Source organism: Schistocerca cancellata, chromosome 1 (genome assembly GCF_023864275.1).
Source record: "Schistocerca cancellata isolate TAMUIC-IGC-003103 chromosome 1, iqSchCanc2.1, whole genome shotgun sequence".
Taxonomy (NCBI): domain Eukaryota; kingdom Metazoa; phylum Arthropoda; class Insecta; order Orthoptera; family Acrididae; genus Schistocerca; species Schistocerca cancellata.
Genome location: NC_064626.1, coordinates 887330641 through 887357373, shown reverse-complemented (window position 1 = coordinate 887357373; position 26733 = coordinate 887330641). Strand labels below are relative to the sequence as shown.

The window sequence follows — 26733 nt, the reverse complement described above, 5'->3', positions numbered from 1 at the left end:
GTAATTAATGTAGAGCAAAGACAATTCATAGTGTCGTGGGTTCTGATGCAACAACTGCCCATTCATACATGATAATGCCTGTTATTGTAATGGATGGCACTTTTCTTCCACAAGTGTATATTATTGTCTTGGAACCCAGTGGCAAATTTCCAGCAACCATGATGCTTCATTCACCCAATGTGAAAGCATATACCAGCAAATCACCAAACATAACAAAAAGGGATTTGAAAGTGTTCCTGGAAGAGGTGTAATAGCCACATTTGCACAGCAGAGATTAAAATTTTCTTTAGGTTGCTTGTTAGCAAATAAAGACTATGCTCCATACAATGAGACAGTTCCAGCAGATGTTGAATTTCACAAGAAGCTGATCCCTGCAACAGTACTAGATTGGTACAACCAGTGGATGTTTTATTTTCTCATCCATACTATGGCACAGTTCATTACAAATCTGACAGTGTTACTGTCCACAGCTAGAGGTAGGCAACTCAGAGGCAGGCAATCAACATAGTCTTGCCAACTTTTGTGATTGTGCCTCCAGTCCCTCTCCCTGCCTCCCACATCCCTCTTCCTCAATCCACACCACCCAACACTACTCCCACCATAACAAGTCCACCTGCAGAAAAATAGCACTGGCACTTAGTCTTGCTGGCATTGCGTAGGAACAGAGAGTGTGTGTGTGTGTGTGTGTGTGTGTGTTTTCTACTCTAGCTCGTAAAAGAATGACTACGAAAGCTAACGAGTTTTCTTTCCTTTGTGTGTGCGCCTGTTGACTACTCAACACTTTTGTTTTTTGGTAAGTGCTTGGTCGCCCTTAAACCTACAGTACAAACTAATAAATAGTTATTTCTTAGAAAAAGCATAGAATATATATTTTTAGATATAAAAAAATGTGTAAAACAAACCAATTGAGATTGATGTGAGCATGGTGCATTCTGATTTACCCAAAGTTCTTTTAAAGTATGGGAATCTGTTTAGTATTTTCTACTGTGAATTAAGAGACTGACAATCGCTGCAAAATACCCTTACTGTATCATCTCAACACAAAAGGATGTTCTGTTCTTTCATGGTATTTGGTAAGCATAACGATGAAGTAGTATTTCCAAATGTCATTAGAGAACAATATTTTACAATCGTAGCAGCAAACAATTACATCAAAGTACACCGCTTAGCTATATTACCGCACCAAGAGCCTGCCCGAAACTGTTCCCCCCCCGCCCGTTTTCTTTTTCTTTCTTTAAAGTCCTGGATACAATCATGGGTGGTTGGGATAAGTTAGTTGGTTGGTTGCTTGGTTGGTTTATAACAGGTGATTGCAGAGCAAAATACCATACTTTTTTAACTGTACAATGTATTTCAATTTGAGGCTATTTCTCATGTAAGGAAATTTACAGAATCTAACAAGGCTTCACAATAACAAATTATTTAGGAACAAAGGAGACAACTCATTGTGCTCAGTCGAACTAAGCACAATATAGGGAGAGAGATGTGTGCATAAGAGTGAGCGAGTGTGCGTGTGCGTATTTCTCCTACAAGCTTGAGAAAGGAATTTCATTCTGAAAGCTAGCAAAGCAATGCTCTTTACCTTTTGTTTGTGAACCTGTTGACAATGCACAGCTTCTGGCTTTCGGTGAGTCGTGTCCTATATTCCTAAGTAATTCGTTATTCTCAACCGAAACTTTCCGTACATTAAAATATTTATTATAATCTATTTAAAACTTGAATAAGAATTTTTCAAGTTTCTTTTAATGAGCTAGTTTATATTTACCAGAGATTAACTAGGTGTATTGAACCATGTTGAAATAAGCCTTTGCTGTAAGATGTGATTCGACTCATTATCAGAGGTTAAGATGTGAAGTGGATAAAAACCGGTCTTTCTATGAAAGAATACTAAATTGCACTTTTTGGGTTACATTTAAGTACGAAAGTCTCACTGAATGTTATCTGACATGTTAGCAGTGGTAAGGTAATAAGTGGCCAGAGTGAGGTCCATATTGGTGATGCTTTGACATTCTGATCCTTTATTTTATAACAGAGAATGTTACCTGTAATTGAATATCAAGCCACCTAATAGCACAGACTACTTATTTGTGGCCATTTATGTTCCCTCAAAATGTGTGTGCCTTCAGCATATCCCCATTATTTCTGTCTTTTTGTTGTCCTCCTCTCCTCCTCACTTTGTAACTAAATTCTTCCACCCAAGCAGGATATCTACGAGCAAGACGTGCAGCTTCTTAAAGATTCAGTAGATAAGTGAATTTTATGAAAACATTTATATGTGGCCTTTTATCACATAATATATAATTGTCGGCCACCATTATGTTTCAGTGTCAGAAAATGTGCTGATTGAAGGATATTTTAATATTATTATACTAAATTCCATAATTTCTGTGTCATCTGCCTTGCACTAGTCTGCTCTTTTTTGTGTCATATGATGTGTGCAGCATCTGGCACAAGTTAACTGCTGAACTGATATCTCTATACATCACCTGAAATAAATGTGGCCATTTTAGTGTAATTTTTATTGTAATACTTTTAATTACCTGCTGCCTTGTGTTGGTTGCATGACATTTTACCTTAGTGAAATTTAGTAATTTTTTTCTAAGACTGTCACTGGAACTTCCCTTCTTAGTTTACCAAAACTATTTAACTACCAATGTGGCTGTCCTGTCTGCATTGGTATCGTATTAATGTGATCTTACTACAATTTTGATTTTTCTTTACCTTCAGTCATCAACAGTGTGAACAGCGCACTGGCTCACGTTAATTTGTGTGAAAGAGAGAGAGAGAGAAATGTAATTCTGAAAGTTTGGAAGTACACAACAATGTCTGTTGTTGTAGTGTTGTGTATTGTATTTTATTTCAATGAATACATCAATTTTACGTGTCTTTGGTGCTGTTTCCACTTTATGACATACAATTCAGTTAACACTATAAGAAGGAAAAAAGATTCCTCCGAGTCTTTATGTACCATAAAATAAATTCAGAGAGCCTCGTCATAAGTACTGTTACATCTGCAAAATTCTATACTTCAGCCAGCAAGTTCTGCTTTGTGCAGATATCAAATAACCTTGTTGCTCACAGTCAATTTGTAAATGTGCACATCACGCTACTGCTGGTGGCAAATGATGGTTTGGCAGCCTCAGCAGTGAGACTGGGTGTAGAATCCATCTTAAATGCCCATGTTATCAACCTGATCCCCAGATGGTCAACCATATCAGTGACTGTAAGGTACTGACCCATAAACCATGCATTTCCAATAGAGCAGGGGCCACACAGAAGTCTTGTGGAATTCAAACTGAAGGAATATTTTTTTTTACTGTTATTACAACTGGACATGGCCAATAGGGCAACTGACATAACATTTAGACAAAAAGGACTGTATACAGGGAGTGTGCCGTGTAATTCCCATTTGTGAGCTTGCTTAAGACTTTAAGCTGCTTAGTAGAACTACATACTTTTTATGCAAAAGAAGATGTCTACTGTGTGTTTCTTGTGTGAAAGGTGTGTCATATAGATGCCTACAGTAAGGTCAGGTTATTGATAGTAGAATTTTATCTCTTGAATCCACATTAGAAGTTTCTGGGACTCAAGCTAGTCAATGTTCCAGCTTCACTACACAGTGACACACTTCAAAAAAGACCCTTCAGGGGCACCCACCTGTCAATGACTGTAGAATTGCAATCTTAACTACATCAAGGAACAGGCTATCTTCCAAGTCAGCGTGAAGAGTTTAGTATATATGCTTCAGCAGTCTCGTGAATTATGTTTGTGATACAGTCTTAGAAAGTCATGGCATTCAGCCATAAGTAGCTGCCTGTCAAGTAGCCACTTAGCCCTACTGAACAACCATTTTGGCACTTCCCTTTTGGGTTCAAATGGCTCTAAGCACTATGAGACTTAACATCTGAGGTCATCAGTCCCCTACACTCCGAACCACTTAAACCTAACTAACCTAAGGACATCACACACATCAATGATCGAGGCAGAATTCGAACTTGCCACCGTAGCAGCAGCACTGCTCCAGACTGAAGCGCCTAGAACCGCTTGGCCACAGCGGTCCCCTTTTGGGGGCTGTCTTCTCTTGTAGGTGATTTCAGACTGAGAAGTGGTTGCTTGAGCAAGACTGGCAGATGTTTGCTGTGTAGCAGCGTCTGTGATACATACTGTCAGGTCAATAGCAGAGAGCAAACCATGAGACAGTGCTGAAGTGACTCATGATTCTTTCCCCTTCGGAGATAAAGGAAGAATTGCACAGCACATCTTGTGCATTACCATCCATCATATGGAGGAATGGTTGGAGAAGTTGAACAATGGCAGACACCAAAGTCTTGCTGTCTACAGATTCACTTGGTAGAAGATGCAGTGATCAGTCTATGACTTTCCTTTGACCTTATATTGGGACTTTAAATCCCTTTAAGACTGTGGTGAGGGCAACAGGTGAGATGTGGTATTAGTCATTGATAAATACAGCAAAGCTCCTCTTAGCTCTCTCACCAGTTTGGTCATCATCCTTGTGGAGAGTTCAGCTGCTTATTACAAGAGCAATTCTGTGTTTCCAGTGGGTTTCTTGGAGACAGATGAAAAGAAGTTTTACTATTCATTTTTTTTTTCCTTCAACGAGGCCTTGGTGAAGCTTATACATATTTTTGATGTGTTTTGGAAGATAATTTCTTAATTACAGAGATAAAAGATGAGATTGTTGGTAGCTGCTATGTCTTACATAGTTTCTTTGCCTCTGCATGTGGTATTTGTTTCATAATTTTGATGTCTTGGATTTCCTGCCACTCAACAAAAACTACTCTATACTGGAGGATTGATTGAGCAGTAAATATTCTACTCCATGTTCTTTTGAAGGCGCATCACATTTCCCGCATGAGTCCTCCTCTTTGCATTCAAAAGTGTAGGGATGAATTACTCACATTTTTTATATCTGTGTAGTGGGTTAGGAACATAGGAAACCACTTTCCAGTGAAGAACTCCAGCTATTATAAATTCCAGCAGTATTGGAAAACTGAATGCATTTAAAGTTTTTAATTGACAGAACAAGGTAATCGGAGCTCAGTAAACATCCATGTGCAGTTGTAAATAATCAGAACATATAAGCAAGTAACCACAAATAAACTGTCACAAAATCTTTGGGCTTAGAGCCGGGTGAGGGGGGGGGGGGGGGGGCAGGGCAGGAAATAAATAATAAGCCTTAATGGGGGAAGGGGAAATGTCTATTTCTTTACTGAGAAATAAAAGCAATAAACAAAATAAAGGCAGTCTGTCCGAAAGTGCACATCTGTAAAATCAAAATTTGCTGCTCGGTAACATTCCATACTATGATGTTTCAACTCACGCACATGGTGATGGCAACTGTCTCAGCCACTGGCATGCTGTTCACAAAGTGGTCAAGAAACTTCTGTTGAAACCTGCCCTGCTTTTCAACAAATATCCTCCTGAGGTCACCCACAGTGTAGGGAGCCTGTGATGATGCACTCCAAGTTTCAACAGTTGTCAAGCATGTTCAATTACGTGTATCTCTGCACACACCCCAGACAAACCATTCCTTTTCGGAGATTTTTGCCTCCTAGAGGATGGTGTTCATGAGGTGTGCTCATGCTTAAGATGTGCATTAATGCCAGGCCACATAGACACTCTTCTACAAATAATATTGGGCTTCAGACAAACGCTGCACTCATTGGTGAAAAGAACTTTATGCCATTGATCCAGGTAACATTCCAAGTGTTCTCTTACCCACTTTCTTTGCACAACAAAATGCTTTTGGGGGGTTTCAAGAAGGTAGTTCTGTTGCATTCTTGCATCTCTCCTCCGGTTACGTACCAGCCATAATATGTAGTTAGTAGTCATCCAGCAATGCTAATGTTGTACACTGCTGACCATTATGGGGCAGATCTTCAGTATTCTGGGTGCCACAATAATGGATGAATGTTCTAATGATGTCACTATGTGCACACCAAATTGGTGAGCAACTTCCCACATTGACAACCCTTCTTACTATAAAGTGGCAATGTATGAGCAGCCATGAGAGTATACCATTACACCAGTAGCTGTCCATAGGTATCTCCTGTGTTCAAACATCATCGAGAAAAAGGTTTCCAAATCAATAAAAACATAACTTTTCCAAGTCATGCAATATTATTTTGGAGCAGATTAGAATAGCTCTTCGTGTCTTTTTAAGAGAAGTACTTTAGTGGAACCACACAAAACATTGTCACAAAATTTTCACAGCAGATGACTATATTAAACAAATACTAATTACTCAAAGTTGGTTTGATGGATTTATTGATATTATTCTGTTGTTATTAGAAACTTATAGCTGACAACACTATGAGGTTTATTTTAAGCACACGAACAGAGTTCAGTAGATGCTAATACTATTTCTCACTAGTCTGAAACACCTCACCTCTAGTATATGGAACCAAAAGAAGAAGTACCAACTTCTACATACCAGATTAGTTCACAGTACCTGAGTTCTTTGATAGAAAGTGTTCCTCGGAAATCTCTTAAAATTTCAAGAAGAACCCATGACCAATAAGAACGGTAGCTCAGTTTTCCCAGGTCTGACAGAGGTTTCTCTGGACTCCCAACAGCAGATTCCATCTTCGAGAGTTCATAGCTGAATGCAATCAGTAGTTTACCATAACCCTGACGCTGATATGGTGGCAGTGTTAGAATACAAGCTACATTGTTTCCATCAGGTGATTCTTTTTCCTGAAATGACAATGAGAAAATTGTAGCAACTAAAATGTATGTGTGGGTGCGTGTGCGCCACATGCCCCCATTCCTACACACACACACACACACACACACACACACACACACACACACACAGAGAGAGAGAGAGAGAGAGAGAGAGAGAGAGAGAGAGAGAGAGAGATGATGTGGGAGACATGTTTATAACATTTGAAGTTATCAAATGTGTGTGTGTGTGTGTGTGTGTGTGTGTGTGTGTGTGTGTGTGTGCATTTGGGGGAGGGGTTCACTTCTACACAATCTTCACGCAATGAAGAAAGTCTTGAAAGAAAGAAAATGAGACACATTATTACAATATAAGCCTCATCATAACTCAAACGGAGTAAGTGTTTTTAAAATATAGGCAATCTCTGAAAAAATAATCATTTTCATGAAAGAAATTATCAACATGTAGATTTTGGTAGACAAAAAGGAGATTACTATGATTAAAGTTTGACAGAGTGCATCACATAGTACACCGGTTGAACAAATCATGGGAGAAACTTAGAAGCATTATAACGAACTTCAAAAATATTTGCCAGTATCAAATAATAGAGTTTATTTAATGATTCCACATGAAGCGTGCGCGCGCGCCCCCACCCACCCATCCACACACTCAGCAGTCCAGATTTTTAGTATGTTATTCATGGGACTCCCTCCTACCAAGGTCAAAGAAATTTGTGAGTACACAAATTTTTTCCTCTACTCAAACTTTTTTCATCTTCTTTGACTGGGCTATTAACTGATATCGCTCCACTGATTCCACCAGTTATGAGTCACTAAATTTAATTCAACTGTTTCCAGCAACTGTCTGAAACAAAATAGGAAGGCCACAAATAATCAGAATTAAGGTGGCCAGATGAAGATTTGAGCCTACTCCTCTCAAATACAATGCCAGCAGCTTAACCACTGTGTGCCTGGTGGACAATACATAGAGACAATGATTAACAGAAGTGTGACTTTCAGGAATGGCACTTAAAACAACGGTACAGTTCAGGACGCAAGATCTCCATTATGAGATGCAACTGACAAACAGGATTCAAAAGACTGATAGGTATGATGTGGAGACAGGGCGAATAGTAAGTTACAAATAAGAGAGGAATATTTGGAAAAGAAGGTGCCAAAGAAAAAATAAAATGCCAGAGATGGGAAAGAGAGATTAAGTTTAAATCAAATGGGAAATGATGGAAGCAGAAGGTACATCCTTTTCAGAAAAAGGACATTGGAGACAGACCACACATGTGGATTGGAGAAGGATAAGGAAGATTATTGACAGTGTCTTTTTGGAGGAACGATACTGGAATTTTCCTGCACCAATTAAGAGAAATTCATAAAAACTAAATCTGGATGGCTAGATAAGAATTTTAACCATCATTCTGCCACATGAAAATCTTACACCTCACAGCACCATCCCAAATAATTTAGTATTTTGCTCCAATCTTTCAGTTTCTATTCTCTCTCTTCAGTAATGGGCATTCCAGCTTTCATAGTGGATGCTAGGTGGCATGGGTTTCAAAAACATTTTCATTAGGTTTTCATAAAATGTTGACAAAGTGTTTGGTAAATAATTATTACTGGATGCTTTAGCTTGCTGCAACTCTGCTTTACAAATTTTGTAAAGTTACTTCCCTAATTTACAAATTCCCATTGCTGTGGAATTGGTGGTTGGTTAGAAAATTTTACTACCAATAGACATACAAAAGTGGGTGGTAGGTAAAGGAGGTTGACTACACCTGATGCACAATATTAAATTTTCCTTCTTTATGCAAAAAATTGAGACACAAATTCACTGTACAAAGTGATAAATGTGGTAATAAAGATTACTATAAAATATCCCAATTTCTCCTTATCTCTTGCTTGTCAGCTGCCCTTTCAGTCATACCTAAGTTGCCAGTTTGTAAATCATTTATGTTAGTGGCTTCTCATCCTTGATTTCTTTCCCTCGTCTTATACTATTGAGGGTTGTTCCTGACAAACCCTAGTAATCATTTGCTTCTTCTTCCACCTTTCTTTTTATTATTACGTGAAGGGACTTCTCTTGTGATAAGACAGTTAATACATGTGTTGTCAATCTGTAATTCTCTTGAAAGTATTTTCTTCTTCTTCATTATGTTTTCAAGTCCAATATACTCACCCAGTAACTTGGAATTTCTTATGGGAGAAACTGGAAACAAGGAAATCTGCTAAGGTGGCTGGCACTAGTGTGCTTCTGATCAGTACCACACTCAGTTAGCGAACAGTACTGTTCACAGTAACATTATATAGCATTATTTTATAATTTATAGTAATAATATTTCAGTTTTGGTTTTATTTACGTGATTTTTTTTATACGCTGCTTTCCCTGCAAAATTGGTCAATGAAGTTTTTTTTCTTCATTGGTAACTTTTATTTCATGCAAAACATCTGAATGATCAATCCAGTTCACATACATTTATGATGCCCTTACCTTGGAGAAGTACCCAACAAGGTGTGCTCCATGTTTATCTACTTCACACAGTATGTAAAATAGAAATGGTTCCACATCGAAATATAATGTTTTATGATCAAGGAACAACTTTGCCAATAAACACAAATTTTGGCTGTATATTTTATGATCTTTCCCATCCACCTCCCAAATGGACAATGTTCCTTTCCGATAAATTTCTTTTCCGGGTGGTTGTCTTGATGTGCATTCACTCTGCAACAAATTGAAAGATATTTCTATATGATTTTACAATCTCAATGGGACCTCAAAACTGGTATAATTAAGTTTTATCAAGATAAATATGTTATATCCTGTTCACACAAAATCAATTATGACAAAACTGTCAATAATGATTTTTTTTAACTTACCATATGGTAACGGTAAGTCTTCTCCAGCCGCATGTACTTGAGACAGTATTCACATATCCAAAGCTTAGATTGCTTCCCATACTCATCAGGATATGGACTAAAGTACCAAGTATCTATCTCATAACGACCAATCTGAATTCTGTCAATGTATTTTACCTTTGTTATTGCTTCATGTTCTTTCTCCAATGCGGCAGTTGTTGGATCCATTTCAGCATATGTCTAAATATTGAGTTACACTAAGTGTATGTTACACATTATTTGACATAGGCAAGTAATACAAGTTAAAAGCACTGCAGCATATTTACAAGTCCATTTAATCTCACCCCATAATGGGACAAGAAAGAAATTAGCAGTCATGTACAAAGTTTTAATTAATATTTCCCCTACAGAGCTACTACCTTTTGAATGTGGTTAATTTCATCATGACGTCTCTTCTGATTCCGAGTGATTTTTCTATCAGTCTGATCTGACAGCAAGTCTGATGAATTCTTTTCATTGTTCTTCCACTGCTGGTCTGACATATGGAAGCGAGAGCTCATGATCCTGCAATGTTTTTAAGGAATGTCAAAGTGTAGAATCAAGCACTTAAATATACAAAAACTACCGCAAAGAAAAAGGTCTACTAATATCAAATATAGGTCTTAATTTGAGAAAGAAATGTATAAAACTTTTATGAGGCACAGAAGGTGATATAGAAGTGAATCGTGGACTGCAGAAAAAACAGAAAAGACAAGACTCAAATTGTTTGAGGTGTGGTGCTACAGAAGGATGCTGAAGACTGAGTGGACTTATTAGATAAAAAAATGAAGTTCTCCCCAGAATCAACAAGGAAAGAATGTGTGGAAAACACTGACTAGAAGAACGCACAACATAATAGGACTTAAGCTCCAATAGTGACACTTTGAATAATATGTCTGTTTTAGGCCTAAATACCACTGACATGGAAGAAGGACAATGGGTAGTTTGGCCTTGCCACGATTCCTTGGGTCAGACACTCTGATTTGTACAATCAGAGGAGAGGGCAGATGGGTGAAATGAAGAAGAATCCAAAACTGAGCAAGATACCAAATGGTCACATGTAACAGAAATTGGCAATAACGAGAAACAGATAATATTAAGAAACTTGAGAAGTTACAATGAATCTGTGAGACAAAGTCTTTGTTGTTGTTGCCTTCAGTCCAAACACTGATTTGATGCAGGTCTCCATGCTATTGCATTCTATACTAGCCTCTTCATCTCCAAGTAATTACTGCTACCTACATCCTTCTGAATCTGCATAGTGTATTCATCCCTTGATCTCTGACTACGATTTTTACCCCCCCTCCAGTACTAAATTGGTTATCTCTTGATGTCTCAAAATGTGTCTTACCAACCGATCCCTTCTTCTAGTCAGGTTGGGCCACAAATTTCTTTTTTCCCCTATTCTATTCAGTACCTCCTCATTAGTTATGTTATCTAGCCATCTATTCTTCAGCATTCTTCTGTAGCACCACATTTCAAAAAGTGTCTATTCTCTTCCTGTCTAAACTATTTATCATCCGTGTTTCACTTCCATACATGGCTACACTCCATACAAATATTTTCAGAAAAAACTTACTGACACTTAAATCTCTACTCGATGTTAAGAAATTTCTCTTCTTCAGAAATGCTTTTCTTGTCATTGCCAGTCTACATTTTATATCCTATCTACTTTGACTATCATCAGCTACTTTGCTGCCCAAATAGCAAAACGTGTCTACTATTTTCAGTGTCTCGTTTCCTAATCTAATCCCTCAGCATCACCTGATTTAATTTGACTACATTCCATTGTCCTCATTTTGCTTTTGTTGATGTTCATGTTGTGTCTTCCATTCAAGACACTGTCCATAAATGCTCTTCCAAGTCCTTTCCTGGACTTTAATTCTTACTCCAAATTCTTCTTTTGTTTCCTTTACTGCTTGCTCAGTATACAGATTGAATAACACTGGAATAGGCTACAACGCTGTCTTACTCCCTTCTCAGCCACTGCTTCCCTTTGATGCCCCTCAACTCTTATAACTGCCATCTGGTTTCTGCACAAGTTGTAAATAGCCTTTCGCTCTGTGTATTTTACTCCTGTCACCTTTAGAATTTTTAAGAGACTATTCCAGTCAACAATGTTAAATGCTTTCTCTGAGTCTACAAATGCTATGAATGTAGGCTTGCCTTTCCCTGATCTATCTTCTAAGAGAATATCATCGAGTCAGGACTGCCTTACATGTTCCTACATTTCTCCGGAACCCAAAATTATCTTCCTCAAGTTTGGCTTCTACCAGTTTTTCCAATCTTTTGTAAAGAATTCATGTTAGTATTTTGCAACCATGACTTATTAAACTGATAGTCTGGTAATATTCACACCTATTAGCACCTGCATTCTTTGAAATTGGAATTATTATATTCTTCTTGAAGTTTGAGAGTATTTCGCCTGTCTTATACATCTTACCAGATGGAAGAATTTAGTCATGGCTGGCTCTCCCAAGGTTATCAATAGCTCTAATGGAATGTTATCAAAGTTGAAACAAGGTCCTGGAACCTTGTTTCAACTTAAGTATTTCGGTGCTTTGTCAAATTCTTCACACAGTATCATATCTTCCTTCTCTTCTTCCTCTATGCCCTATTCCATTTCCATGATACTGCCCTCAAGTACAGATCCCTTTTATAGACCCTCTATATACTACTAATTCCACCTTTCTGCTTTCCCTTCTTTGCTTAGGACTGGTTTTCCACCTGTGCTCTTGATATTCATACAGGTGGTTCTTTTTTCTACATAGGTCTCTCTAATTTTCTTATAGGCACCATCTATCTTACCCCAGTGATATAATATGCTTCTACATCCTTACATTTGTCCTCTAGCTATTCCTGCTTAGCCATTTTGCACTTCCGGTTAATCTCATTTTTTAGACTTTTGTATTAACTTTTGCCTGCTTCATTTACTGCATTTTTATGTTTTCTCCTTTCATCGATTAAATTCAATATCTCCAGTGTTTCCCAAGGATTTCTACTAGCCTTCTCCTTTTTACCTACTTGATCCTCTGCTGCCTTCACTATTTCATCTATCAAAGCTACCCATTCTTCTTCTACTGTATTCCTTCCCCCTGTTCTTGTCAGTTGTTCCCCAATGCTCTCTCTGAAACACTCTACAACCTTTGGTTCTTTCAGTTTATCCAGGTCCCAGGTCCCATTTCCTTAAAATTATACTTTTTTGCAGTTTCTTCAGTTTTAATCTGCAGTTCATAACCAATAAGTTGTGGTCAGAGTCCAAATCTGCCTCTGGAAATTTTTTACAATTTTTAAATCTGGTTCCAAAATCTCTGTATTATCATTATATAATCAATCTGAGACTCTTAAACCAAGTGTTAGTGATGATTACATTATGCTCTGTGCAAAATTTTACCAGGTGGCTTCCTCTTTCATTCTTTTCTGCCTAGCCCATATTCACCTACTACTTTTCCTTCTCTACCTTTTTCTACTATCAAATTCCAGTCCCCCATGACTATTACATTTTCATCTCCCTTAACTATCTGAATAATTTCTTTTGTCTCATCATACATTTCCTCAATTTTCTCATCTGTGGAGCTGGTTGGCAAATAAACTTGTACTACTGTGGTGGGTGTGGGCCTCATGTCTATCTCGGCTACAATAATACGTTCACTATGCTGTACATAGTTGCTTATCTGTGATCCTATTTTTTTTATTCATTATTAAATCTAATCCTGAATTACCTCTAAAGTGTTATGTACATCAAAAGAAAAAAATGGAGGAGTGATACTAAAGCAGAGAACTTATTGTAGCTGGGATGAACATTAAGGACCACAACAAAATGCAAAATTAATAAAGGAAATCAACAGGGAAACACATTGGATACAAATACATGAAACACATTAGATATGAAAACTGCAAATCTTGTGTAAGAGTGAATAGATATAAACTAACAACACACTTTGAAATGTACTACAGAACATATTCTGCACCACCACTGCAGTGAATTAGCTGCCAAAGCCTGCTTTTTCCATGACATACAGTACGGTAGACCACTGCTATTTCAAAATGAGATAAACCGTAAACTCTGTTAACCTGTAACAGCCATTTAGTCCCTGCCAAATTACATAAAAAACTACCGCTTAAATTGAATTCTGTATAATTTGTACTACAAACTAAAATTTGGTCCCCACACTACATTTGCCGTATCTTATTCTTCGTTTGGACCAAATGAGTATGTACATACGTGGTGCTGTGCACTACAGTATTTTTCGCTATGCATTTCACATAATTTTTCTCAATAATGTACCATACTGTAATTTTGCAACAATGGCCCCATCGCTTCCTTGCTGCTTACATGTCATTACCACAGTGTAAGACACAGTGGTAGGGAAGAGAGGGGTTGGACACCAGACCATACGAAATGTGTGACATGCAACAATCCTGAGAGCTCTCTGTCTCTGTCAACGGTGAATTTGATTTTTTCCTTTCACTCCATCAATCATAATATGCTGCTAAAACATAAATGAAGGCACAATACTCTGATGTTAAAACGAAAGCAGCAAACTCTACATATGGTCAACAATAGAGGGAAGGCTAAAACAAAGGTTGCAGAATACTGTCAGACCTCGAAGTCTACTCTTTCATCGATAATAAGTTCAGCACAGGAAACAGACACATGTCATGTAAGCCTCCAAAATATGTGCTCACAGCAAATTTTATTGTCTAGCCCCACGCTTCAAGAAAGGGCTCACAAAATTGACCACAAAAAGGGAATTTCTGGGTTTGTGTGTTCTGAGGGCTCGCTATGGCATTTTCAGAAGCAGTATAAAGTCAGTGCTGTAAGTGTCTGTGGGGGGCACAAAGAGTATATGAGGAAGATGGCAATGAGTGGCTATGGGAATTTCAATCCTAGTTTTTTCATTTGTATAACATAACAGATGTGTGTAACATGGATGAAGCCAGCATTTCCTGTAATTTAGTGACTGTAAAATAACTACTTGGGGGGGGCAGCAGGGAGGGGGGGGGGGGGAGAGAGGAGATAACAAGCTTTTGACAAGGACAAAAAATGTCATGAAGAAAAAACAGCAAGAACTGACCATTTTCTGTTGTAATTCAGACATTTTGAGAAGCTTAAAGCATTTGTGACAGCACAATACAAAAATCCATGTTGTTTTAAAAATGTCGACCTATTCAATCTGCCACTCCACTATGAGAATAACAATTTGGCTTCGATGACCAAATCTCTCTTTCACAGTTGGCTCTTGAAAGTTCAGCAACAAATGGTTGCAAGGAAGAAAATATTTTGCTACCTTTGGACCACTGTTCGGCACATCAGTTCGATGTCCTGCAACTTCTGAACATAGAAGTAATCTTTTTATCAGCTAACACAATGAGTTATTGGCAGCCACTGGATCAATGAATAATCACCTCAATTAAGAGTAATTACACATGACGAATTGTTAAGGTTACCATCAGTGCAACTGAACAACAAGAAACAGTTGCACATTGGAATGTGCTCCAAGCTATCCACAACATATCTGCTGCTTTGGATGAAGTTACACCAGACTCCGTAACTAACTGTTTAATTCAGATAAAACATTGCTTTCTGATGCTGCTCCTCTATAGGCTTACACCCTGTTGGTGTCCTCTTGTACCATCAATATGGAAGAATGGATGCAGGCAGAAGACATATATCCTGCTGAAGAACCAGTCATCAGTTCTGCTGATGATGCAGAAGAGAATGATGATGTTTTACTGTCATCATCTGAGGAGGAACGTGAAGATATGACACCACCACCCTGCACAGAAGATGCAGCTCCAATTGCTTTTCTCGAGTGATTTCCTGCCAATTCTGAAGATTCCACAGAATTTCAGGCTGTTCTTGATGTGGTATCTTCATACAGGGCCATAATATTACAACCAACAGTCCCACAAACTACAGTTTTTTTTTTCAAATTAAAAGATACAGAAGTAAAATGTATAATGGGTAAAAACTGTTGTGAACTAAACATGTTCTCATTAAAACTTAGTGTGTTACAGAACAGTACAGTTTCTTAACATTATCATTGGGTGTATTAGATGAAACAGTACTTCAAGGGATACAATATTGTTCCATAAAATTTATGTAACTGTATTGTTTTTGGGGGAGGGGTGGGGGGATGAAGTGGGGAGGGGGGGGGGGGGAGGAAGAGAAAAAGGAAAAAAATGATAACAAGCTCTGACAATATGTACATATACTTTCACAAATAAATGCCAGAAACACTGTTATACATATACAGTATAGTTAATTTTATTTTTTCTTAAATGTCATGAAAACAGAGCACCCTCATTCATTGGTAACCACAACAAGAGAAAAATTGAATTCAACAGTCTTATGTATTTACAAAAAAAAACTCATTAACTTAAACTTTGTGAAACCAAAGTTGCTGCATTTTAGTACCTTGAAATTTGGCTAAACGATCTACTCTTGCCTCTGAAATATCAATTCTTCCTCTTCTTCTGACACCCAAACTGTTTTCTCTTTTGTTAATATTTCTAACAATGGAAAATCCAGGATGGAATGTAATAATAGTATGAACAGGTTACATGCTACTCACCGTATACTGGAGATGCAGAGTAACAGATTCTGGATGTTTAGGATGGACTCCTCTAGACGGCCCACGAATAAGTCTCCTTTTCCACTACCCCCACCAACTCTCTCTCCCACTCTCTGTCTAAAAGGCTGTCACAAAATAAGCTACCGGCCTACAAGGTCTATTCAAAACCAGATGACAAACAGACTCACTCACTCACTCTCTCTCTCTCTCTCTCTCTCTCTCTCTCTCTCTCTCTCTCAATGTAACTCCCACACACATGACCACAGTCTCTGGCAGCTGAAGCCACACTATGAGCAGCAGCAGCAGCACATCTGAAAGTAATTACCTTTGTGAAAGGGAAAATTTAATCACTTTATTATGCAGTGCAGTGCAGTGCAGCGATCATCATTTTTTCATCAAAAGTTAACATAGGTTGGTTGGTTAGTTGGTTGATGTGGGGGAAGGGACCGAACATTAAGGTCATCGGTCCCATCAGATAGGGAAGGATGGGGAAGGAAGTTAGCTGTGCCCTTTCGAAGGAACCATCCTGGGGTTTGCCTGAAATGATTTAGAGAAATCATGGAAAACCTGAATCACGACGGCCGGACGTGATTTTGAACTGTCGTCCTCCCGAATGTGAGTCCAGTGAGCAAACCACTGCGCAACCTCATTCGGTGTCAACATAGGTATAGGATTTTTGACTGTCAGTGTTAATGAACGCTGTCTTTATACTAACTCGCAAAAATAACTTTTGACATGAAATAACTTACTTACAGATTATCATCTTCATTCATTGATTAATCCATCAAAGTTAAAAAGAGAAAGATGTTACAAATATTCAGCTCCACTATGAACCCTGTTTTACGATGAATTTTAAAGACAGTAAACTGTGGCATCTTATCGAAATTACCATGCCCTGAGATCAAAAATAAACCAGTATTAACAAATGAATAACCACTCCCAACTAATAAAGAAATATCAAGATTATGAGAGCAGCCACAAACAGCACCCAATGTGGGGCCCGAACAAAGGACAAAGCTGGAGATCACAATTAGCAGGTTAATGTGGGACTCAAACAAAGAAGAGAACAATTAGGCAATTGTCATCAATTGAGACTTTATTGTGTTATTACTTATTGAACAATAATTGTCCAAGTGTGATTAATTGAAATGTGTAGTGTTATAATTGTGACTGAGACTGATCTGTGATTTTCTGTTGTATGTACCTGTTTTATTGATTGAGCCTCACTGAGAGATAAATTTTTATAATTGAGGACTTGTCTGAGCATTGATGTACCCTAGCAGAACTACTGAAGTCTACAAAAAGGGTAAACATGTTGAAATTTGTGATCCTTTCTCTTGATAGCACTTTAATCATGATGAATGATAGTACAATAATTTAGATTAGTTTGGTTAACTAATTCAAGATACTTTGTAGTTTGCAATAGAAGATTGTTTTGTGTGATTTCATCAGTTAGAGCACATTCAACTGCATTCAGAGCTTCTTTTACTGCGAAAATCTGTTCAAACTACTGTGATCTCATTAAGACGATCTTATTCGTTTAACTAAAGTTATCATGTTTTTATTGGCAATGGTAAGAACACATAAGGAGATGATGGCATCTGATAGGTTAGATGAACAAGATATGGGAAGGGAGAAGAGATGGGTGGAAACGGTTAAGTGGTTAACTGCTGAGCTTGAGGAAAGAGAAAAAGATGGAGCCAGAAAATAGGCAGGAAAGGATAAGTGACAGGAGGAAGAGGAAAAAGAATGAGACAGATAATTAACAGAGAGGCATAGAAAGATTTTTGACTATCTGGAACAAATCCATACCAAACTGGCTGAAGTTCATAAATATGAGAATTTGTCTGAGCTGGTCACTCAGTTAAAGTTAGATTTAGAAATTTTCCACGGAAAGCAGACCAAGATCGAAAATATTGAAGAACTTATTTCGTAAAAGACTGTAAACTTGGAAGTAGACAATCAAAAACACACACATGAATATTTGGTTAAACAATCTAAAAAGTTGGAAGAGCACATGTCTGAATGGATGGAAGCCAAAAATAATGGAATTAATACTAAGTTCACTTCCAAAAGAACTGCAGGAATTCAGACAGCAAAAGAAAATTCAAATACCAGTACTTAAAAAATGATCGAAGAAACAAAGGCTGAATTCAAGCAAATAAAAGATAACGTCATACTTTAACTCCCGAAATGGTAGGGCGAAATTAGTCGTAACTATAACACACATAAAAACAATGTTTCCGTTGGAACCAACAAAAAACGGAGCAAATTTAAATGATTCAACTAGTTATAGATATGGTGATGAACACAAAATGTTCAGGCCATGTTCTGAAAGAAAAGACAATCAAAGAAGTAACTGTCTGTCTTTATCATTGCTGGAACTTGAGCAAAGTGTAATCAAAAATAGGCAATTCCAGACATACTCTTCACAAAAATATGTTCTGCACCCCACAATGTTCATCACAAGTTTTAGGAATATTTTTCCATGATCCTGGAATGAGTACCATAAAATCCAGTACATTATCTCTCACGTAATTGGTGATTATGCAGTACATGCAAATATGAGGATAATCCCAAAAGTAAGGTCTCCTGTTTTTTATAAGTACAGAATTCTGTTTGTGTGGCAGCTGGTCACACTGTTATGAAGAGCGTTTCACACGCTGTGTAAACTTGCGCACGCCGTGCTGAGGTGCTCAGTCTCGGCTCGGCTTGAGATTGGAGCTCCCGTTGGATGTTACCGCCAAGTGCGAATTGCGCGCAGTTACTCCGTTTTTAGACGCAAAGGGCACTGTGCCGAATGAAATCCATCGCCAATTGACGGAAGTGTATGGTGAGTTGTACGTGAATGCCAAAAATGTTCGTAAATGGTGTAGAGAGTTTGCAGCTGATCGGACCAAAATTCACGGCGAACAAAGGAGCGGGAGACTGTCAAATTCTGAGGAGACAGTGTTGAAGGTTGAGCAAAGCATGCTTGAAGATCAGCAGATCACCCTGGATGATCTCTGCACGTTGGTTCCTGAGGTTTCCTGAAGCACCACTCACAGAATTTTAACAGAAACATTGAACTACCGGAAGGTGTGCGCAAGATGGGTGCCACGCATGCTGACTGAGGACCACATGCGGCAATGAGTTGATGCTTCCCGCACATTTCTTCACCGCCTTGCAGCCGAACAGGACACCTTTCTGGACTCAATTGTCACGGGTGACAAAACCTGGGCATACCACTTTACACCTGAGACCAAGCAACAATCACGCCAGTGGTGGCATCCTTCTTCGCAGCATGGTGGCGAGCTGGTATGAAATGGACATACAAAAACTGCCACAGCATCTACAAAAATGCATCAACAAAAATGGTGATTATGTCTAAAAGTAGTTAAATGTTCAAGTTGTAAACTGATGTAAACCATTGTAGAAATAAACAGGTCTGTGTACTTATAAAAACATAGGAGATCTTACTTTTGGGATTATCCTCATATATTCTCGTTCCCTTGCAAACAAGAAAAATTGAGGAAGGAGGTATACAGTCCTGAGTATTACAATCCAGAAAAAGGTAGCTTGCCAATATATTTTGAGCACAACATAAAATAAGACCTAATATTGGGATGAACCCCTTTCAACCCGAAAAGTACTCAAAATTTTGAAAGTTAAATTAACAATGAATATCAGGGGAAAATGTATCTATGTACTTGATACTGATCTCTAACATTTATTATCAATCATAGATTCCCTTGATCTAATACAAGAGACTCTAAAACAATTGAATGGAAATGGAAATAACCAAAACCGTAATGGCAATTCTAGAGATAACTACAACAATTATAATTATCATAACAGCATAAAAGTTTCTATTCCGATAGAAATAATCAGAATTACATGAGAAATAGGAATGGTCGAGGTAATGGCAAAGGAAATGGGAATGTGAATGGAAATTTTACATGTAATTCAGGTCCATCCGCAAATTGCAATCCTAACTTCCATCCCTATGATCGGTAAAACCAAGAACAGTATGCACATATCAACAATAATCCACAAAAAAGAAAGAACAATTACAATTACAATGCCGGTAATTACAGTGATAATAACCAAAATGTGAATCCTCTGTGGCAAAATAATAATAATAATAATAATAATAATAATAATAATCAAGCTTCTTGGCAGATTTCTGCTGCTACTGTTGCAACTGAACAGCATTTGCAAATGCAACATCAGATGAACAGTCATGTAAATAATACTACACCTATGCCAGGCCCGTTAAAATCTTGACCACAGAATAACTATAGTGTGAGAAAAGTTGACATTGCGGAAGAATCCCGTAATGCAACAACTAACCAGGGAAACTGAATGACCTCTCTTTGCCTTCCGAGGCTGACAAATGTGCAAACCGAAATCTAATGCTAAGATACAATTACAGTGTGAAAATACACGCTGAATTGTATAAAGAATATCCAGAACGTAAATCATGGAAGGACAAAATGATACAAGCCATGGTTAAGGTATCAATTAAAAATATACATACTGATATAATTAGAAATACTAGTGCTCCTACTTCTGTTATGAGTTACAATTTGTACAAACAAATCAGTGTGGCGAGTAAGATTCCAGGTTTTCCCCATTCAGAAGTGTAATGTTTTTGGAGTTTTTGGGGGGCAGTCACAGTCTGTAAAATTTCAAATAAAGGTCAGTGTTATGATCCAGAAGGAAGTACTAAAAAGGCCCTTCTTGATATTAAATAAATTGTCAGTCTCATGTAGTTGGGGAAGGAATTTCCTCTGAGAGAGGAAAGCCATCATGGACCTGAAGGCAGGAATATTGGTATTAGAAAGTATTGGTAACAGTATAAACCTAGACCTTGTGAAGCTACCAGAACTTCACGGTAAATATTGTCAGCTAATTAATATAAGATGTATTAGTCCAATGATACTGCACACAGCAACTGAAAATAGTTTGTATTATTCAAACCAAAGCAATGAAGTAGAGTTAATAGATCTTATCAAAATTAAAATAGCTGAATCCATGTACCCAAAGCATGCACAACAAAGAGAACAGTGTCATCCGTTAAAAAATTATGTTGAGGTATTTGATGAAAAGCCAGTAATTATCGTCTTATTCAGTCTCTTGGTAAAATAAAGAAGCAGTGACTAAAGAAACTGGTAAGGTGTTGGACTGGCAGGAAACTGAAGTGTTAAATTCTGCCTTTAGTAGTCTGCTGCTTACTGTAACTGAGCCAGATGGTAGTATCTGCTTACTTCTGGATGTGTGGACATCAATAAAACTATTGTACCTGTCCGTATGCAACCAGAGAACTTAGAAGAACTGTGGCAAAAATTCTATGGAATGAAGTATTTAACCTCCATTCTTTTGAGATCATTGTACAGGCAGATCAAATTACACAAAGAATCTAGGAGGTACACAGCTTTCAACTTCTCTGGCCGTAGTTATAAGTTTCAGGTGATGTCATATGGTTTGAATATGAGTGGAGGCATTTTTATAGCAGTGCTGGATACTGTATTAGGACTAGAGCTGCTTGACAAAGTCACCTTATATATCGACGACTTGTTAGTAGACATGGAAATGTGGGAAGAGCATATTACATTATTACAAAGAGTATTCTAAAATTTTGCAGAGTATGGCGTTACTGCAAATATGATGTAATCCAAGTTTGGCAAAAATCAAATTAAGTTATTGAATCATATTATCACCCAGGTATGAATAAAACCAGATTCAAAAAAGATGGATGGTATTAGAAATTTTCCACACCTCAGGGGGGGGGGGGGATCATTTCTTGGTCTTGCCTCATTCTTCTGAAGAATCTACCAAATCACTTAGTGAATAATGACCACCTCATGGGTCTGTTGAGAAAGAATAAGTTTGATATTGGTCTCCCCAGTGCACAGAGTAATCGAGCAAATAAAAACTGCTTTAGTAGAGTTCGATATTTTGCACCACCCAAACATGAAAAAGGATTTTTGTTTAGCTTCTGATGCATCACTGGTGGGATTAGGTGCTTCTGTCTTCCAGGTAGTAAAGATAGACAGCCTGCAAGAAATCAGAATGATAGGTTTTGTCACCCGACTACTGTCCGATTGTGAGAGAGGTTACACTGTAACTGAGTTAGAAGTACTAGCCATAAAATGGACTTTGGAGAAACTTAATTATCTTGTGTACGGGAAAAGAAATAAACTGCATTGTGATCACCAATCAATAAGCTCGTCGTTATCTTGCAAATTATTACATGCCAGGCTTACGTGATTAGCATCAGTTTTACAAAGTTATGACCTAGAATTATTCCTTGTCAAAGGAAAAGACAGTATAAAAGCAGAGGCTCTTTCAAGATTTCCTCAAGGTTTTATGAAATTGCACAAAACAGTTGAACAGTTGTCCAACTTTAAAATCCTAACAGTAAAGAATTGCTCATTTCAGCAACACTACATGAACATGTTCAAAAACACGGCAAATTTACAATATGCCAATCCTAAATGGAGTAAAATTAAGCAAGCTATACTTTAGGACAGTGATCATGCTATTTCTAGACAATATAATTTATATTCTGGTATATTCTTTTATAAGAGTATTGACGAGGTAAAAACTTGGGAAAGAGTGCACTCCATCAAAGTGTCTTTTAAGCATTATTTGGCTTACTGTATTTTACGGACTATAAGATGCACTTTTTCTTTGAAAAATTGTCTCCAGAATTCAACTGCGTCTTATACTTATTAACATAAAAATGTCCAGTGTCTGATTTAAAATTACATCAGCCTTAATAATGGCCATATATTTGATGCCGTGGGAAACCTATCTCCATCTGGCAATAATGGATTCAATTAGCAGTAGCAGTGCACCTATATGACAAACCTTAGTTGCAGCAATTAACAAGCTTGCTAACACTATCTCACTCCCACCCCATCATCACACTGTCTAGCCCACGGTGCATCACTACAGTCTATGGTGCCAGTCAACTTCAACTGAAAGTGATTTGCATCATCGGTAACAGTTAGTAACTAGTTTCATAATGGAAAAAAATAAAAGGTATTCATATGGTGCAGACTATAAATTGAAAGTAATAGCATATGCAGAACAACACGGAAACAGAGCAGCTGAGCAGCATTTCGGCCTTCCACCAACAGAAAGAAACCATTCAAGATTGGCGGGCTAGTGAAGAAGAACTGAAAAAAATGAGGAAGACTGAATGTGCAAAAAGAGGACTGAATGCTAAATGGCCAAAATTAGAAGATGATACATTGAAACGGATTCAAGGGCACCATAAAAATGGTAATGGAATTAATACAAAAATGATTCAAACGTGCACTTGTAAGCCATCACTACAGTGGAACTTAGCAGACTTTAAGGGTGGTCTTGGTTGGTGCAACAGGTCTTTGAAGCACCATGAACTTAGCATGCAAACCAAAACCAAAATATCTCAGAAAATGGCACAGGAATATGAAGACTAAATGTTATCTTTCCATTGCTTTATTATTCAACATGGAAAGAAAACCAATGTAGAACTAAGCCAAGTAGTGAATATGGATGAAACTCTTTTGACATTCAGTGTGCCAAATAATCGAACTTTTGCCATGAAACATGTTAAAACTGTCACTATAAAAACAAGTGGACATGAAAATATGCAGTACTCTGTTGTCCTTTTATGTTGTGTTGATAGTACAAACTTAATACAATGATCATTTTCAAATGCAAAACAATGGCAAAATCTTCTGAAATTCTGCACATTTTGTTGTTCACATACATGAAACGGGTTGGATGGGAAAGGCTGGTATGAAACTACGGATTAACAGAGAGTGGGAAAGAGGGAGAGGTGCTTTACTGAAGAAAAATTTTCTTCTTGTGCTAGGTCAGTTTAGTAGTCATTTGAAAAATTTTGTGAAAGAGAAATTGAGACCGGGAAATACAGAGCTTGATGTTATTCTGGAGGACTTACTTCATAAATGCAACCTCTCGATGTCTCGATAAATAAACCATTTAAAGTGTATATGAGAGAGGAATGAAACAAATGGATGATGGATGAAACCCAACATGAATTCGCACCAAAGGGAGCTTTAAAATGACCTACAATCAAACAAGTGTATCAGTGGATAAAACAGGTGAGGTATAGAGTGAGAGAAGACATGATTGTTAAATCTTTCAAGAAGTGTGGCGTAAGTAAAGCTCTTGATGGCAGCGAAGACCAGCCATCTGATATATGAAGAGCAAAATGATTACGATGAAGAGGAGGAGGAGGAAGAAGAAAGTTCTGAGGATGATTTTCAGCAATTTTCAAGGTCAATACGGTTTCATAAAGTAAGACACTTTTTTTTAGCCTGGCTTTCCAATCTAATACTAAAAATGGTAAAAAAAGTTCTTTTTTTAAAAGAAGAGTTAAAATTAAGGTGCATCTTCTTATAGTCTACAGAATATGGTACCTACTATGTGTGGGGACCTTTTGGATCTGATAAACATACACTTAAAATGCTTAGGGATTGTTATTATCCCAATCTAAAAAGAAAAGTAAATGCTATACTAATAACTTGTGTAGTTATTAAGAGTGGTTGCAAAAAGAAGAACCTTAAAGTAAATTGCATTGCTTTTGCAGATGATATGGCCCTGTTTGCTGAAACAATGGAAGAAGCACGAGAGCAAATCCTTGAACTAAAGAAACAAGCAGCTAAAATTGGTCTTCACATCGCCTTTGAAAAAACTAAGATATTGACAAACATCAAGCACTCATGTAAATACCTCAAAGTTCAAGAACAGAAGAGTGAAATAGTAAAAGAATTCAAATATCTCGGAGAATGGATTAGTTGGAATGCTGGGGAAAGCAAAGCAATGAAATCCAGAAAAAATAAACTTGAATTGGCCTTCCAACTAACAAAAAATACATACAGGGTGAGGCAGTGAAACGGCACGATTTCGATAGTGGTTGTCGGGCGCGGAGGGGGGTTGCGAGAGTGGGGGAAGTGACCTTGGGCGTCTAGAGTGGTGGAAGTTTCAGTAGCCATGGAGCGTTGGTCGAGTGCGCAACGTGCATATGCCGTAAAGGCATATTACAAAAACGCGGATAGTGTGGTTGGTGCTCAACGTGCCTTTCGTCGTGAATTCAACCTGCCGCCACGGGCTCCCGTGCCACCAAGGAAAGCCATTCTCCTTTGGGTTAAAACCTTTGAAGCTACTGCTAGCACAACAAAGAAAAGAGGCGGCAGCACAAAAACAATCCGGACACCCGATAACATTAATCGTGTGCGCGAAGCGTTGGGACGAAGTCCGCGAAAATCCGCGAGACGGCACAGCGCAGAACTTGGTCTCAGCAATCGATCAGTAAGACGGATTTTGAAGAGTGACCTTCACTATCATCCATACAAAATTCAGGTAGTGCAAGCCCTTAAATGTAATGACTACAATAACCGTATACGCTTTTGCCAGTCAATGCTTAACATTATTGAACGAAATGAAGAAAGAGTGCATAACTTATGGATGAGTGATGAAGCCCACTTTCATGTTGGTGGGTACGTAAATAAGCAAAACTTCAGATATTGGTCCTCAGATAACCCGCATGAACTTCATGAAAAACCTCTCCATTCTGAAACAGTAACAGTCTGGTGCACAATGTCATCTCGTGGAATCGTGGGGCCCTATTTTTTTGAAGATGAAGATGGCAACACAGTGACGGTAAACTCTGGACGTTATGCTGACATGTTGACCATTTTTGGTCTGCCTGGAATTGATCGACATGATCCAGATGCTGAAACACTCTTCCAGCAAGATGGTGCAACAAGCCATACTGCTAATGTCTCAATGGAATTGCTCAGACTTGCATTTCCACGACGTCTAATCAGCAGGAATGGCGATTTCCCCTGGCCTGCCCGTTCACCAGATCTGACGGCACCAGACTTTTTTCTTTGGGGCTACCTCAAGTGCAAAGTCTTCCAGGAAAATCCACCAAGAACAAAAGAAGACCTGAAGGAGCGAATTCGACAGGAAATTAACAACATTCCAGTACAGATGCTACGAAATGTCATGGGACAATTTCATCTCAGGCTTAGACAATGTGTGCAAAACCAAGGACGACACCTCACTGACACCATATTTAAAAAATGATTGTTTTTAAGTTAAATCTTTAATTTCCACTCTTGTACTTGAGATCCATGTTCAACTATTATGATTTTACTTGTAAATAAATCTTTGGTGGTTTTACAAAATCGTGCCGTTTCACTGCCTCACCCTGTACAACAAAAAATCCCTTTCATGGGGGTCCAAAATTACACATTACAAGACAGTGATTAAGCCAGAAGCACTGTATGCAGCAGAAACACTTAACATGAATTTCAAAGGCCAAATGGAGAAACTTGAGCTAAAGGAAAGAAAAATTTTAAGAAAAATCATTGGGCCAAAATTTCAAGACAATAAGATTATATACATCAAAAATGAAACCCTCTACAAGAAAATTGAAAAACTTTCAGATTCTATGCAAAAAAGGAGAATAAATTTTTATGGTCATCATCTCAGAATGAATTCCAACAGGTTAACTAAACAAATCTTTGACTTCTTCCGTAACCGAAAAACGATGCCTAACAGG

General features: G+C 37.9%; 1 protein-coding gene across 1 annotated transcript in view; it reads right to left on the bottom strand.

Annotated features, from left to right (window-relative positions):
* LOC126190693 (histone acetyltransferase KAT8) overlaps window positions 1-26733 on the bottom strand; it is a 104111-nt gene that overhangs the window by 14727 nt on the left and 62651 nt on the right. The window contains exons 3-6 of the mRNA XM_049931155.1: window positions 9969-10113; window positions 9571-9789; window positions 9185-9415; window positions 6473-6717 (exon numbers count right to left, since the gene is read on the bottom strand). Coding sequence (XP_049787112.1) covers window positions 6473-6717; window positions 9185-9415; window positions 9571-9789; window positions 9969-10113 — 840 coding nt within the window. The remainder of the gene's footprint in view (window positions 1-6472; window positions 6718-9184; window positions 9416-9570; window positions 9790-9968; window positions 10114-26733) is intronic.